Source organism: Zootoca vivipara, chromosome 7 (assembly GCF_963506605.1).
Source record: "Zootoca vivipara chromosome 7, rZooViv1.1, whole genome shotgun sequence".
NCBI lineage: Eukaryota > Metazoa > Chordata > Lepidosauria > Squamata > Lacertidae > Zootoca > Zootoca vivipara.
The window spans coordinates 26,474,332-26,491,388 of NC_083282.1; the positions used below are offsets into that span (position 1 = coordinate 26,474,332).

At 43.2% G+C, this 17,057-nt stretch overlaps 1 protein-coding gene across 1 annotated transcript in view; it reads left to right on the top strand.

Moving 5' to 3' along the window:
• The window catches only part of COL24A1 (collagen type XXIV alpha 1 chain), a 161,600-nt gene that overhangs the window by 120,477 nt on the left and 24,066 nt on the right, over nucleotides 1–17,057 (top strand). Inside the window, exons 37-46 of the mRNA XM_035123684.2 lie at nucleotides 341–448; nucleotides 5,382–5,435; nucleotides 5,641–5,748; nucleotides 6,806–6,859; nucleotides 9,184–9,237; nucleotides 10,008–10,064; nucleotides 11,198–11,251; nucleotides 12,379–12,432; nucleotides 12,591–12,644; nucleotides 16,127–16,180. Of these exons, the coding sequence (XP_034979575.2) occupies nucleotides 341–448; nucleotides 5,382–5,435; nucleotides 5,641–5,748; nucleotides 6,806–6,859; nucleotides 9,184–9,237; nucleotides 10,008–10,064; nucleotides 11,198–11,251; nucleotides 12,379–12,432; nucleotides 12,591–12,644; nucleotides 16,127–16,180 (651 nt within the window). The remainder of the gene's footprint in view (nucleotides 1–340; nucleotides 449–5,381; nucleotides 5,436–5,640; nucleotides 5,749–6,805; nucleotides 6,860–9,183; nucleotides 9,238–10,007; nucleotides 10,065–11,197; nucleotides 11,252–12,378; nucleotides 12,433–12,590; nucleotides 12,645–16,126; nucleotides 16,181–17,057) is intronic.

The window sequence follows — 17,057 nt, forward strand, 5'->3', positions numbered from 1 at the left end:
TTGCAACAAAATGGAAGGATTAAGATGGTGATTTAGTGGGGTAGGAAAAAATAATTCACATCTGGCAACCAATTCAACCCTTTGGTTTCAGATAGTACATGGGTAGATGAGTCTGAAAAGCCCGGGGCACAAATTTTCATGGCCCTCTAGCAGCGATGGTGGTAGTAGCGTTGACTCTGGAAGTGTATACTTGATTCTGACCAAACTAAGCTTCCTATGTATATTTTGCTCTAGGGGGCTTAGTTTTGATCAGAATCAAATATACACTTCCAAGGTGGTTGAACTTGATAAACAGATTCCATCCCCTCTTGACCTTTGCTTATGCATGTGTCTGTTTTAGGGCAGTGTAGGAGACCGAGGGCTTCCTGGAGAAGATGGTGAAAAAGGAGAGACAGGAATCCCAGGAATCCCAGGCCCTTCAGGTGCACCCGGCATAAGGGGCATTCCCGTAAGTATTCTCAGAATTATAGCGCAAATAACAGCAATGTGACCTATTCGCTCCAAGGGAACTTGGCAGATAAGCATGCTATATGAGTGGTCTCTTGTGTGAGTGGTGTATTAGGCGAATAAAGAGTTAAATACAAAACCATGAAACAGCTTGGGGTGGTGAGTTATTTTTCTTATCGCCTTTGATGCCACTAGGTGCCTCCCATGACACTTGCATGCACACTTCCCCAATGGGGTGGGTGGTGGGGAATTGCATTTTCCCAGGAACAAAATGTGGTTCGGGTGCTAGAAAATATGATTTCCTGCATATCAGAAACTGCCTCAGGGGAAAATGTTGGGATCCTCTCCAATCACTCCCCCATCAGAACCACAGGTTTAGTGTACAGAAATTGTCGATATAGGCCTTGGAAGCCATGGCCAAAGTTGCAACAGCTGAGTGGGGAGGGCAGGAGTTGTTGATTCCAGTCCAGCTCAATTTGGATAGGTTTCTGTCTCACAGCTAGCACTAATTATCACTTCTGTTGGCAAGCACAGGAATGGGACCACCACTGTGGATGGTTGTGGAGAATTAACTGTGTCTCAGATTGACTTCACGTAATAAGCAGTGGCACTTATCCTTCCAGTTTCTGTTTCTACACATCTGTGCTCCCGCTTCAGACATTGCACAGAAGCATGAAAACAAAAAGCGCGTGTTCACTTCTGCTTCCTGTTTCCATGGCTTGTTGAATGTTCAAAGCCCCACCTAATCCTATGGGAAGACTCTGGTCTCAAAACAGACTTTCATCCCAATGGTTTAATCCAGCAGAACATTACTCATTGCACTGAGTTGTTTGGCTTAGAATGAAATAGTGTGGAATTCCCGCTCAAAACCAGAGCTTTCCACATGTTGACTTCTTTTTTTTTAAAAAAATGCTTCAGAGATGCAGATTTTCAAGAGACAACGCATAAAATCAAAGGATTTGGGACTGCAATTCTATACATATTTACTTGGGAGTAAGTCTCACTAAATTCAGTCATGTTCACTTCTGAGTAGACGTGTAGCTTACATTATAAGCGTCTCTTCCTTGCGCTATGATTATTGTTTTGCTGTAAAATGTTCTGGTGCTATTTCTTCCTGATTTAACTCTTCTTTTCATTATGTAGCATGTATCTTCAAGGTTAGTTAAAACCAAATGTTTGATGTTGGTGTCAGCCCCACTATTCATTCTTTGCACATATCTACGTAAAATGTAGTAAATCACATCCACTTCCTTCACATTATTATTATCCACACATTATCACATAGTAACTTCGTACTTGAATAGTAGGTTTAGAGACCCCGCCGATAGCTACCCCGGACATTACCAGAATTTTCCGGTTCATTTGGCAATCCTATCCTGGTTACTCAGAGTCAATGCGCATGCCGGCTTGATGCAGTTCAGTTTCATTTTAAGTACATCCCAACATATATTCATGCCAGTATTTTTGATTGGACCATGGGGTAGATTTAGCATGTCACATACCGTTTCACTGTATATTTTTATATAATGAAAAGGCACAATGTATTCCAAAGATGCTCCATGCAGCCCCTTTTCTGTCTCAAATTTTGCAGGACATCTTAACAACATGGTATAATCAGAACACTTGTTTCCTACTATCCATTTAAGATGCAATTTATAATATAGATTTCCCCTAAGCACTGGAACATATGCACGGCCATTCTATCTCAGGACCAAACTCAAGGAGATTGTTGCTGTTGTTAAATTTCTGTCCCGTCCTCCCTCCTAAAGGAAACCTGGCTGATAAAAACGAGATGCATGGCATTCATTCAGCTAGCAATTATTGTGTGAATGGCTTTTGAAAAGTAAATAGCGGGCACAGGGAGGGAGCAGCGATCTTAATTTGGACTCTGGCATGATCTGTGGGGTCACAGATGTTATACGGGAGCTGCTCATTGCATGATTGGCATCTTGTCTAGCTTGGCCTTCAATGCTGCTGATCTTTCAAGATAACCACATGGTTTGGAACAAGCCAGAAATGCTTTTGCTTTGCATAATGCGTTGGCTAGAAAAGCCAAAAATGAGCAAAACAAAATCTGGTCAGCTGCAACACATTGTCCTCTAGTTATTTTTCTTAGTCACCAAGCATATCCAAAGTGTTAACAGTTAATGAGTCTAATGCGGAAGTCAGCTGTTTATGAAAATGGCTGCTGTAATCTTCTTACTTTGGATGTGCTGTTTGTTTTTTTGTAGCGTGGCAATCAACAGCTTTCCTCCATTCCTAAATTACTGTTTCCTGTAGCCATAAAAAGACAGATGATGGGGGCTCGGAAATTAAGCAGAGTGATGAAACATCCACTTAATGTATGCGAAGGAAATCAATGAGACAAAACAACAACAAAATGGTTAGAAACATAGGAAAGGAAACTGTCTTCTACTGCAGCGTTTCTCAACCGCTGTTCCGCGGCACAGAGACACGGGCTGCTGTGCCGCCACGTGCGGCGATGAGAAGGGCGATTTGCAGCTCGGCCAGGCGGCAAGCCACGTCCCGGTATGGCTGTTGCGAAAGTTGCCGTCCAGGGCGCTCTGCACGTCCGCCTCCCCCCAGATCTCCAGCAGAGCTCGAGTCTCCAGCGCGATCGGACGGGAAGGGGCGATCAATGGCAGGCAGGCGGGGGCCAGCCGCCCGCCTCGCCGCAGCCCCTCCTCCCGCAGCTCCCCCTCTCAGCGTCCCCGGCAAGGCGGCAGTTGCGGCGGCCGAGATCCCATCCCTTCTCTCGCCTGGCTTTCCTCAGCCTCGTCTGCGGCTGTCGCTCCCTCGCCTCAGGCGGCAGGAGCTCGGTGGAGGTGGTGACGACGGAGGGGGCTGCGCTTCGAGGCCCATCGCATTGCGGAGGCCGCGGGGCTCGGAGAAGAAGCGGCGGCTGCCGAGAAGAAGGCGGGCGCCGAGGCTGAGCAGCACCGGCGCGGCCTCTTTCCCCTCTCCGCTCGCTCCCCGGTGGGCCCAAGCCGGCCCGGCGTCAGCAGCGTGCATTGCGCTCCAGCTGCCCCCTCCCCTTCGTTTGCGCACACACTCACATCCACACACACGCACACACGCCAGTCGCCCAGGTTCACACACAAAGCAGCGAGGGTGTCTGTCGCACAACTTCAGTGGTGGTGGGAAGAGGGGGGCAGGAAGGCGAGAACAATAGGCAACGGTCTCCTCCCGAGGAAAAGGCGTCGTGTACCTATAGGGCGGCACAGAGTTGGTGTGCCTCGTGATTTTTTTCATGGAACAAGTGTGCCGTGGCCCAAAAAAGGTTGAGAAACACTGTTCTACTGAGTCAGACACACAGTGGTCTTTCTTGCTCAGTAATATCAACACTGTGTAGCAGTGACTTGCTTGGATTTTAGAAGCAAAGCAGATACTCTACTGCTGAGCTATGGCTCCTCCACCAAGTCCTGCCATGCGACTGAGAACGGGTTACACAATACTGTTCATGCCTAGGCCAGGAACTGTGGCTTCCAGTTTTAAGCTATAGTTCATCAATGATAATTGCGCTATCATTTCCAGAATGAGAGAACACTCTTGCTAGAACTGTTTTAGGACTGTCATATGTCCAAAACTTCCTGGGCACATCTGGGATTTTTTATGCAAATTTCCTAAGAGAATTTCTTTCTTTCTTTTTTGGATATTTTGCAAAAAAAGCTGAACAACTTAGCCTGTTCCTTCCTCCAAAAAAAACTCAACAACTTTTTGAAATATAGCAACCCTAATTTCCTCCTACATTTAATATAGGTGCATGTTGGTGCCATGGAAGGTGTTTGAAAGAGCTGGATGGGACAAAGAGAAGGAGAGTTTTAAGGACCAGAGGGGAAAGTTCTCTTCCATTGTGCCAATTGGTAGCTGGGGCTTTTATCCCTGACTGCCACATAAAAGGGGAGCGCTAACTTGCTCAGTGAGAGGACACTTGTTGACCTCTTTGCTCTTGCAAAACACCAGGAATATGGGGACGGTGGCTACATAATAAATTTAGTATTAGTGGACTGCATATTGCTTCAGTTGTGGTGGTTCCTGAGCCTTTGATTTGCACCATGCCAATGCAAATCCAGAATATATTGTTGTTTCCCAAAAGCTTTCCCGATCAAGAACTTGTAGGGGTGATTGAACATGTCCTGTATTGCTTAGGAGGAAAACTTGAAGACCGGACATGTGTCTGCCCCAGTGGGCTTGATCCCTAGCTGGCTACTATCTCCCTTGTCGAAGCCTAGTGAGGACTGTGTTGTTGTTTAGTCGTGTCCGACTCTTCGTGACCCCATGGACCAGAGCATGCCAGGCACTCCTGTCTTCCACTGCTTCCCGCAGTTTGGTCAAACTCATGTTGGTAGCTTCGAGAACACTGCCCAACCATCTCGTCCTCTGTCATCCCCTTCTCCTTGTGCCCTCAATCTTTCCCAACATCAGGGTCTTTTCCAGGGAGTCTTCTCTTCTCATGAGGTGGCCAAAGTATTGGAGCCTCAGCTTCAGGATCTGTCCTTCCAGTGAGCACTCAGGGCTGATTTCCTTAAGAATGGATAGGTTTGATCTTACAGTCAGGAACTGTAGTAATGCAAATACATCTACTTTCACTGGTGATGCTTCTCTGGCCTGAATCTGACATTCTTTAGTCCTTCCCTGATTGAATATAGTTCCCTACTAAATGAAGTGTTTGGCTTGAGCACAAAATTTATTTTAGTCTCCAGCTGTTGTTTTCTGTCCAGAAATGTTAGATTTTTGTGGCATTTTCACTGGCTTGATAAAAATCACCAGTATTGTATCACTCTTCTCCAAAATAGAACAGTCACACTAATGTTTAATAAGAGTTTCCCATAACCCTCATGCTGAATGTTATAAGACCTTGCTAAGATTATGCAGTTCACACCAAAGTTTAAACATGTTCTCAAAGCTCTCTTCCTTCATAACAAATATTTCAGGGGCCCGAAGGAGCTCCAGGAAATCTAGGTCAAAGGGGCCGCCCAGGAAAAAAGGTAATTCATCTTTGTTCTTCTGTCATGTATTTGTATTAATTGAGGGCCTAGCATTTATTCATTAATAATGGACAGGTCGTAAACAAACAGTTTTGAAACAGAATGTTAGCAGGATGCTGGGAGTCTTGCTTGGCTCTCCAGTGCGGTTTGCATTTGGAATAACATCTTGTATTGTCTTATCTTTGACTCCTAACCTCCCCAAAAGGGGGGAAAGGGACAGCATGGCCCCCCAGGAGAGATTGGCACCACAGGTGACCGTGGGCAGCCTGGAGAAATTGGTCCAAAGGGTTCAAGAGGAACTAGAGGCCCAATGGTTGGTATACAGTTGTTCTCCCTATTACCTTCACTACAACCCTGTAAAATAGGTTAGACTGAGAGAAGAGACAGAGAATGTGACTGGCTGAAGGACCCCCAGTCGGTTTAATGGCTGAGTGGGAATTTGAACCTTGATCTTCCTGCTCCACCATGCCACACTGACTCTCTGTTCATTTGTTTATCTAAACTCTTATATAGAGCTTGTCTGCCTATATTTTTAGTTCATTAGGGTATAGGCTTTGGGTGGGGTTTTTTTTTAATGCATGTGCCTTTTTTAAACAACAACAACATTGTGCTATACCTATTTGCAGAGATATATTCTGAAATGGTGCATTCAAAGAAGCAATTTGCATCTACTTTCACCAATTATTTATACCTATATTATATGTGTTTTCATTATTTTTATTTTATTTTATAAATATATTTTTATTAAAGATCTCGTCAATTACAAAAATACATGCATTGTCTCTTTTTTCAAGTTGTGTTTTCTACAGATCAGTTTCATTTGTTGTGAGACATTAGTGTTGCTTACAGCATTATTTTTATCTAAAAGATTTATTTCTGGTTCAAATATGCTGAAGGTAGACTTTAATCTAAGCTGCGTTTATTCTGATTCCCTGCTAGGCTGTGTGGGTGGGGTTTTTTTATTTAAAAAAGTAGTTAGAATGTGCATGCTTATACCTTTTTAGGTGGTTTTCAGAAGAGAACAACATCAGACCTCGTGCTTGCATTTTTTTAATCATATGATTTATTAACTTCTTAAATGTATATCCTACACCTTCAAACACTTGGGTTCCCGGGGCATTTGGTTGTATAAATATTACTACATTAAAAGAAAAAAATCATTGGGCATGAGCCAGCCACTATTTACATATTTAAGTTAGTTTACCTTTTTTATGTGTTTGACTCTCACAATTTGAAATCAACGGGATTTATATCTGCTTAACTTGGGTTGGGATTATGCCCTTTGTGTTTCTCTGATCAGAAGTGCAACGTCGATTGAGAGCTTAACTAATTAGAAATTAAAATGTGTTTACTGCTGTTTATACATACAGGGACATTTAGGGCCAATGGGATCTGCAGGAGAGCCAGGAATTCCAGGTTACGGGGTAGGATGCACTTCCTGAATGTCTGTCTGTACTTTCTGTTGAGTTTGTTGGCTGCCATCTGTGTACATTGCGCTACATTTGTTATGGCCCATTGACTTGTGCAAAAAATCTTATACACCCCCCCCCCAATTTGGGTGCTTTGCTGTATCCCGCTGGTGGGGGCCACTCGCCCACCCATTCATTAGTCAGAAAGGAGAGGTTGGTTACCATTGGCAGGAGGCCAGCTTAGCCAGGAGAGCTGGACAGAACTACCGTCTTTCCCACATTTTAAGACACCGTCTTATAACTTTTTTTCCTCAAAAAAACACTGGGTGGCTTATTTTCAGGGAATGTCTTACCGGTATTTTTATTACATCAGGAGCAGTGCCCCTCTTGCTCCCTGTCTCCCTGCGGGGCAGGACTCTTGACTGAAAGAAAATGACGGGCAACAGCCACCACCAAGCTCCATGAGAGGGAGTCTGAGGGAAGGGAGGTGTGTGCATCGCTGGCCCAGCCCTCTCTCCCCGGCCCTGGGATGTTCGTGAGGGAGGGAAGGAGCTCCTCCGAAGGGCTGCTCTCTCTCTCTCCCCTCCCAGGTGGGGACTCACTTAATAGCAATCTGCTACACTGGAGCTTCTTAAATTTAAACCAGTACAGTATAATGGAATCTATCTGTGTGATGCAGTCGTAGCAGTAGCCTATACTAAAGCAAATAAGGATCTCTACCAGCCAGCCAACTGCCCAAGACTTAAGAGCGAAAGTTCCAACAATGTAGCACTTTGTAGCACTGATAGCAAAGAGGCTACCGGCTGAGATACTGCAGAAAACAAAGAAGCCAGCTGAGCAGCAATTAAGATGGTAAATGGTAGCAATTAAGTAGCAATTGAGCCAGCAGAAAGCCGGGTGAGATAATCTGCTGGTCCTAACAACCCGTCCGTGTTTCTCTTACCCACAAAATGTTAACTTTTGTGTAGGGTGTAGGGCAGTGTTTAGCAGCTCCTAAACAGCGAGAAGGGGAAAGTCCTTAATCCCCAAGGCAAGGACTGCGCCACCGGCAGCGATCCCGGTACCGGTACAAATCCTTAAAGGGGAAGCTCTACAGACAAGCAATAGAAAGAAAAAAGAATCCTCACTTTTTAAAAGGCTATTAAAAGGGGGAAAGGTGGGGGGAAGCGAGAGGTGGGCTGTGTGTGTGTGTGTGAGAGAGAGAGAGAGAGAGAGAGGCGGGGGGGGGAGAGAGAGAGACGCGCACACAGAGTCTCTCCCTAAAGGGGAAGGCAGCGTCTTCAATCGCCCCTCTTTTTTCCCTCGTGCTTTCATCTTCTCCCCACCGCAAATGCCACTTTTCTCCTCTTCACCAAGCAAGCAGAGCTCACACAGCCTAGCTAAAAAAAATATATTTTGGAATCCTTTTACAGGTATTTTAAAAAATGCTTACAGAAACGGGAGGGGGAATCACGAGGCTGCAGGAACGGCTCTACGGTGCATTTTTACAAGCTTTTAAAAGAAATACGTGTCTTTGGAGCGACAGTAAAATGGGGAGAGATTTTTATGGGGGGGAGTTGGCTGGCGGGAGGGGGGAAGGGTCTATCACTATGTCTTATTTTCGGGTTATGGCTTATATCGCGCAACTGCTTAGAAATCCTGCTATGTCTTATATTATGGCTACGTCTTAAAAAGGGGGAAACACGGTACACCGCCACATAAGTCGCACATGCAGCCTGGCATCAAGGCATGTGTGCGGATTGCTCTGCCCATTTGTCCCTTGTCTGCTTCAAGATGGCCATTCTGAACGAAGCCTATTGAAAGCTGCCATTCTTCCCACAGCTATACTTAACTCTCTCTTTAAAAAAAAATGCAGTTTAAATTAACCATCGAATTTTCATTTTTCAAGAAAATTATATTTTAAAAAATCAAACTGATACACACACACACACACATTAGATAGCTCCATTTTATTTATTTGTTGTTGGGAAACTTCCATTTTTCAAGAAAATTATCAAAAAGACAAACTGACAAACGCATGTGAGATTTTATTGACTTCTTGTTGGGATTTAAAAACAAATCAAAAACACATATATATCTCACCTTTCTTCCACCACGGATCAAAAGTCATCCTTCATCAATCCCAACAAGACCAGAAAACACATGTGGTAACTAAAACTGAATCCAGGCCTGTTGAAAACTGTTGGTTTCTGTTCCCAAATGTTGTGGTCTATTGTCTTCAATTGTCCAACTATCCTGTTTGCCTGACATGTCAGCTTTGACAGCATATTGACTACACAACAATGCAAACATATTGCACACACAGCATGACATTTATGTTCAATTGTTTCTTTTCCTAGGGTCACCAGGGTCAGCCAGGAGCTCCTGGCCCACCAGGAGCCAAAGGAGAGAAGGTATGAAGAGTAACAAGTGGTAGCAAATACTGTAGTTGACAGAGGTTGTTGCTGTTGGCTAGAAGTCTCGGAGGCTCACAAAATAAGCATATATTTTACACATTCCCCCACCATCCACTTAGAATTGTAGAGTTGGAAAGCACCATTAGGGTTGTCTCGTCCAACCCCCTGCAACGCAGTACAGTGGTACCTCGGGTTACAAACACTTCAGGTTACAAACTCCACTAACCCAGAAATTAGAAAAATCAGCACGAGCCCTGCTCCCAGCACAATATCTTCAGTCACGCAGAATGGCTGAGGATCAGTGCATCTATGCTGTAAAACAAACCTGAGGATTTATGCTTTGGCATAAATGTGTGCAACCCAACCCAAGTCATTTCATTCATAATATTCAGAGGTTTCTCATCACACAATATTGTTCGCTCAGAGTTTTAAAATAAGAATCTGTAAAAATCAGGGATAGCTCAGTCGGTAGAGCATGAGGCTCTTAATCTCAGGGCTGTGGGTTCGAGCTGCACGTTGGGCAAAAGATTACAGTGGTACCTCTGGTTAAGAATTTAATTCGTTCTGGAGGTCCATTCTTAACCTGAAACTGTTTGTAACCTGAAGAACCACTTTAGCTAATTGCGCCTCCTGCTGCCTCTGCGCTGCCAGAACACGATTTCTGTTCTCATCCTGAAGCAAAGTATATTTCGATTTTTCATGCATAGTTTACTAACAATACCCTGAGGCTTCATTGCCAATAAACCATTGATTTGTCTCTATTACAGGGTTACCCGGGGGAAGATAGCACAGTGCTGGGACCACCTGGGCCCATAGGTGAACCAGTAGGTCTTTCTTTATCCAGAAAACTATATATGTGATTCAGAATTGAAAGTGTTCCCCAAAATTATACAGTTCCCTCCAGAGACTACACTCATGTTGTGCAAAGATTGTGTGGAATTGGTGTAGTTGCTTTGAAATACCTATGTTTGGATTTGTACAGGTTCCAGCTTTTTCATTGGTACCGGCAATTGCATATTTGTTTGTTTTTTGGAAAGCAGCAAACGTAAGGGGTACCAAGGGGTTAAACTAGAAGTGGCACTAAATGTGTAATTAGAAACTGTGCCAGGGTTTGTCAGACATTTAATAATAGGGGTGTGAGGGCAGGGGTGGGGGTTCACAGAGATAGCAGGGCACAGGGAGATGAGGTTTAATGTTTTCCTCGCCAGTCACAGTTCTGATGAGAATCGGACCTATTTTCAAAGTAAAACATAGTTTTTAACACTTTTAGTATCTCATCTAGTTTGACCCAAAGGTAATGTTAAACGAAGCATTTTAGAGGGTTCGAACTTCTGTATAAATGCTAAGTCTGACAAAGATTTTTTAGCGTAGTAGCACCAGTACCAGTAATTTAAAACACTGTTGCTATAGAAACCAGGCAGGTGCCTACAATTCTGTCTCATCGCTTGCTCAAAACAATTTTGCTTTGCCTTTGTTTTTAGAGAATTAATCTGATTCCATGATGATAATCGGTTTTGCATTTTATGATTTTGTAATTTTGTGGCATTTTGATAATTTATTGTACACAGAATGTTATTTTTTTAGTGAGTTTGCAGTTTTAAAATATTCTTATCAATAACTAAAGTAGGATTAGTGCTAATGTCTTGAAATTTTCTGACATATGAGGAAGAGCAAACCTACATTTTCGGTTAGTTTGTTTTTTGTTTAACATATATGTGATTCAAAACCTCAACTAGCCATAGTTCAAATAATTTTAGACATCATTTATTGTATTGACTATGTTTACTTTCCTTTCCTTTTCCTTTCTTTTTCTCTCTTCTCTCTCTTCCCGCTCCCCTGGCCTGCCCAAAGTTTCTTTTGAATTTAAGTTCCGATTTGTTATTTTTTATTTATTCTATAGCAGCCATATTTCAAAGAAATTTTAAACCACCTGGACTTCTTGTGGTTATTTCTCTAGGGCCCTATTGGTGAACGTGGAGAGAGAGGAGAACCTGGTGATTTAGGTTACAAGGTAGAATCCTGCTTTCATTTGTATTTATATGGGATGTACTCTGTAGTTTATTTTAAAACAGCAATAGGGGGGGAAATCACTCTTTTGTACATGTTAATGCATGTTAAGTACAATATCACCAACATTATACTAACTTACCGAGGAGTAAATTCCGTTAAACTCTAAGAATCTTTGTTCAGTCTAGATATGAATAGAATTACAGTGTAAGTGATATTGCAAAAGACAGGACTAGAGTTGACTACTGCCAAAGAAATGATGGACAGGATCTGATACTATAAGCTAATCAGAATTCAGGTTCAACTGTATCAGGGTCACCACTGGAAAACTGGGTAAAGATTTGGGAACTGGACGGATGAATGGGGTTAAAACTTGTTGGGACATCTGTGTTGCTTCCATTCAGTTCTAACCGCCTTGCCCTGATCCTGAACCTCTTTGTTTGCTGCTGACTCTGTACTGCTACTTGTCTGAATAGAGATCCCTTTCTTACTTTCAGGTTAGAGCCTCTGCCTGTATATGTTGGGCAGGAGCCAGAACAGATGAATAGGATTGAAGCCTGGGCCAAATGCTATCTGACAACAACCCCTTGGGATTGTGGGCAGTAGCATGGCTTTAAGACTTGGATATGGTGTAGGGGTAGTGCAGATACAGACCAGAAATATGGACTCATAAAGGCATGTGAGCATTTTTCCAATGGCAAAAGCCAGATGGATGAACAAGTGGTTGTATAGAAGGCAGGGGAGAAATTTACCAGGCTATGAACCAATAGGTGGAGCAAAGCATTACTAGATTAATGCAATATGTTGCGATAGATGCTTTAGGACAAAACAGGTTGAATGGGGTGTATCTGGGGTACCTAATGTGGTCCCCTTCAAATGCTATGGACAACAGCTCACATAATCCCCAGCCAGCATGGCCGGTGGTCAGGGATTATGGGAGTGGTAGTCCACAACATCTGGGGAGATGGAATATATATTGAAGACCAAGTTCCAATAAGGTGATTAATATATTGAAATACATTGAAACAAACATGTTGGAGTACACCTTGGCTCCTCTCAGGCTTGTCCTCTTACCAGAAACTGATAGTATTAGTTACCTGCCCAATAATATGTTGCACTTCCTATTTCTAGGGTCACACAGGGCTTCCAGGACTTAGAGGTGCTATTGGACAACAAGGGCCACCAGTAAGTCTCTTGTGAAGTAGGTTGACTTTGTGTTTGATAAATATAACAAAACGAATTGTGCTTCTATATTTGTTAACCAGGTGGGAAATCCCTGTTCCTTTTTCTGTTTGCCTTGACGTCTTCTAGGCTTTATTCATATTGCTTTTTTTTTCCCAAAGGGTGAGCCAGGTGAACGTGGTGAACCAGGACTAAAAGGAGAGAAAGGATCTCAAGTAGGTAGAAAAGAGCAAGACACTTTTTTGTGATACTTGAAATTAGAGCTTTGCAACACTAGACAGACCAGCAGTTTCATTTATAAGCCTGCTTGTTTTGTTAGCTTGTTTCTGTCTCCAGAACCCATTAACTATAAAAGATTTATAATATGTTGCTGAAGCTACTCTGAAAGTGGGATATGTATTCATAACATAGCTGCCAAGTCCCTGTTAGAAAAATACGGGATCAGCAGCGCCGGCACCGGAAGTTGCTTCTACTCATGTCCAGACATGTGTAGAAGCAACATCCGGCGCAGGCGCTGCCCAATTTCCAGTGCCCAGACATGGGCAGAGTGGCACCGAAAGAAATACGGGGGAATTATTGGATATTTCGCCATTCGGGATGACAGCGGGAAACGGCTTTAAAAACGGGGGTTTCGCGGGAGACTTGGCAGCTATGATTCATAATGAGAGTGCCATTTGCTGGAAAGTCCTTTTCCTTAACCCCATCTGTCTAATTTTACATAAAAAAGGCACTTTGAAAGAGGCACCTTTGAGTTTTCAGAGGCAACACTTCGGCCACTGTTGGTGAAAAAGCCTTGGGCAAGATGTTGCAATTAGCTTTGCATATCTCATTATGTCTGGGAAGAGGAACCTGCGGTCATCAAGACTCCAGCTTTTCCCAATCCCTGCATTAGGTGATACCTGCTGCACTTTTCAGCAAACAGTGGCAACCTGCAGGGATCTAGGATCTAGGAACAAGAACTCCAGGTGTTTATCTCAAGTGCAGGGAGCTTAATTTTCATTGTGGTGTGATATCTTGAGAGGCAGTTCCTAGAATGAACCTGTTAGAAAATAAGCAGATGAAGATCTTAAGTGCTGAAATCAGTGATACATTGGGCAGCAGCATTTATGGACAGTTGCCTTTCTGGCTTCATCTCTGCAGATATTTTTAACCATTCTCTATTTGTGTGTGTGTGTGTGTGTGTGTGTGTGTGTGTGTGTGTGTGTGTGTGTGAGTGAAAATATGCTTCTTCCCGGGGGGGGGGGGATCCTTTTATTTTGCGACTTTAATCCTTGAATCCTTTTATTTTGTGACTTTAAAAGTAAACTCAGGAAGCAAGAACTGGATGAGCATTTGGGCTGATAAAGGGCATCATCAAAAGAACCACACAACAAACTCTGCATACCTTTGCAGAACTTTTGCCTTGTCTAGTTTTTAACCAGCAGTTCCCCCCCCCCCTCCTCTGCCCTCCAGCACATTTGGAAATAAGGTCAATTTCAAGAGCAGAGGTGTGGCATTTGGGGGCTGCTACTCTTGGGCACGGGGAGTTTTCTACCCCACTGAGCATGCACGAGATCCATAGGAGCTCTCTGGATTCTGGCCATGGTACAAATGCATTTGGACTCATTTGTAAAGAAGGCACAGCACATACATGTTTGGCGTAATGTGTATTGGGCAAGTTCCAGAGCGCCAAGTATAAATGTTCCACTTCTGGATAATACTTTGAATTGAGGCTACAGTGAAAGCTGCCAAAGAAATGCTCTGCTCTGCCACAGAGTGACTTTTAATATGTTTTTAAAGGATTACATAAGGAACAGCTTTTAATATCCCCCATTGCACCTTCATACTTCCACTTTCCACCAAGTCTTGCTGCAATAAAGTTGTTTTCTGAAGGGTATGTGATAATCTGTGACTCAAAGCAAAACCACATTTTATTAACTTGCATATTTCAGTATTTCTATAAAGCCTACACTGTGATCACAAGCTGCTTTGGCAGGGTGTGCATAATATAGAACCCCAAATCCACAGCCTCTTTGGACTTCTTTCAAACTTCCTATGATGTCCCTTAGGCTGAAATTTTATATCAGAGTTTATTCCTAAAAATAGTTTTAACAACCAGAAGCCTAATGAAAAATGCACATCTTAAGACTGCAGTTAAACCTGTGTCCATAACTTGAACCATTCTGTGCTGCTAAGTTCTGCAAAATGCATCATGTAGAGCAGCAATCCAAATAATAAGTGAACTGCTTTTCTTTTACATGGACTCCAAATTGGTAACAAATGTAAAATTGCGTAGGAGGGTTCATAGCCAATGTTCATAAGAGCCTGTTTGATCTGGCCAATAGCCCATCTAGTCCAGCACACTGTTCTCACAGTGGCCAATGGGAAACCTGCAAACGAGTCCCGAGCACTTTCCAGTAACTGGTATTCAGAAGCGTTAGTTCCTCCAACTATGGCTTATAGCCATTGATAGACTTCTCCTCCATGAACTTGTCTAATCCTTTTTTTAAAGCCGTCTAGGTTGGTTGACATCCCTGCCTCCTGTGGAAGCAAGTTTCGTAGTTTATAAACTATTAGTTCAGCAAACCTTGCAAATTCCTCCCTCCTCTCATCAGTGCAGCCATGAAGAAGAGATAGGAGCATTTGCTTCTTTGTTAAAAAATAACTGCAGATTTGCGTTTAACCTAGAGTTAACTATTGCAGGGTTTTATTGAAACAAATCATTTTCTTAAACTCTGGTTTTAAAGTTGGCTTGTTCCATCAAACCCTAGTTAATATTAACCACAGTTTGTTGGATTCAGATGACCCTACAAACTGTGGCCAGTCAAAAATGGAAGCAGAAACTTGTAAACTCACAGCCGTGAGGCTTACCTAGGTTTGTCCCTAGAATGCACTGGGGTTTAGCATTACCTCCAAAGCAGGGAGGGACATGTGTATAATCCTGTCCCCCCCAAAAAAATAAATATACACAGATTGAGAAATGAGATTGTGTGACCCAGCCCAGCGTGCTTTATCTTCTGTTTATGGATATTGCAATTTTAACGTCGGGCAGGCAGCAGCTGTGATTCTAAGGACAATGATGCATAATAATATAGCTTACATTTATAACAAAGACGCTGCTGTAGAAATTAATGATCGTTAAGTAAAATGACATTGTCCTGGTTCAGACTGAATGAACCATGGTTTCGGCCCTGGTTAGTAAGCAGAGATTAAACCAGTTTTCCTGGCTTGTATTACACAGAACTGCTGTATTTTACACAGTCTTAAGCACGGAAGCAGTATGTATTCTGGCTGGGGCACAATCTATTCTTGGGCTAATATAGAGCAGTTAAAAGTTTAAAGTACTCCAGGGATGTTTCATTTATTAATATGAAATACCGCAAACCCCATAAATAGGGGACATTTTTTAAAAACAAAAAGCAAAGTGGGTGTAATTCTGTCCGGCCCATTCATGCTCTGTCATAAACGACATATTGCTGAAACAGAATAACCTCGGGGAAATGATAATGTGCTTTTGTGAATGAATGCGGTGTTTTGACAGATTTTGTACTCAAGTAGAAAGAATATCCAGCCGGTTTATGATCTTAGATTCCCCTGAAACTGAAGTGATTCTTGTGTTCTTTGACCCCAGTGCTAGATAATAAATATGCTCCTAGCTTCTATACTGCTTTTATGTTTCATTGGCTTTGTCAGTGAACACATGTTTTGAAATTTCTAGGGTCCTGCTGGGAAAAAAGGAATGAGCGGTCAAGCTGGGAAACCTGGGATGTCTGTAAGTAAGCAAAATGTTTTATTAATCACACACTAGATTTCAGGTATCAGGTACCCACCGCAAATGCAAGTATCCCTGTATTGGGAAGTTTTAAATGTTTGACATTTTATTATGTTTTTATATGTGCTGGAAGTCACCCAGAGTGGCTGGGGAAACCCAATCAGATGGGTGGGGTATAGAAAGGAGGAGGAGGAGGAGGAGGAGGAGGAGGAGGAGGAGGAGAAGAAGAAGAAGAAGAAGAAGAAGAAGAAGAAGAAGAAGAAGAAGAAGAAGAAGAAGAAGAAGAAGAAGAAGAAGAAGAAGAAGAAGAAGAAGGCGGCAGTGACATGTAGTGATGAAAAACAGCTAATCAGATGGAGTTATATTCACTAACATGCAAAGTAGAAAAAATGGTTTAAATTGTACCATGTGTATATTTCACCTTTATATCTCAGTTCTGTGCATGTGTCAGGGGACCAGCAGGGACCAGCAGGGAGCCCAGAGGGATGGTGCAAGGGCTCCAAGACGCTGCTGCTTCAGAGTGTTGCTCAGAAGGTGGTGTTGAGGCTCTTGCAGCGGAGGAGAGCTTGGGGGATGCTGATGGCTCACAGGAGCAGTGGGGAAGGTCTGAAGTGTCAGACCTGAGCGCTGTGGAGGGAGAAGTGTCAGAGACCAGAGAACCTGTTCCACAGTCGAGCAGTTCAGGGGGGGGACACGTCCCCGCCCCTTCACCCCAGGAGCACAGGGGGGGGGTAAACTCGGGAGCAGAAGCGGAAGCTGAGGGCTCCCAAGTTCCTTTGTTGGTGCCAATCTAGACGCGCGCCACTTCCGGATTCTGACTCGGACTAGACAGTCATGGTCATTATCGCTCTATCTTGTACATATGTATATAATAAAA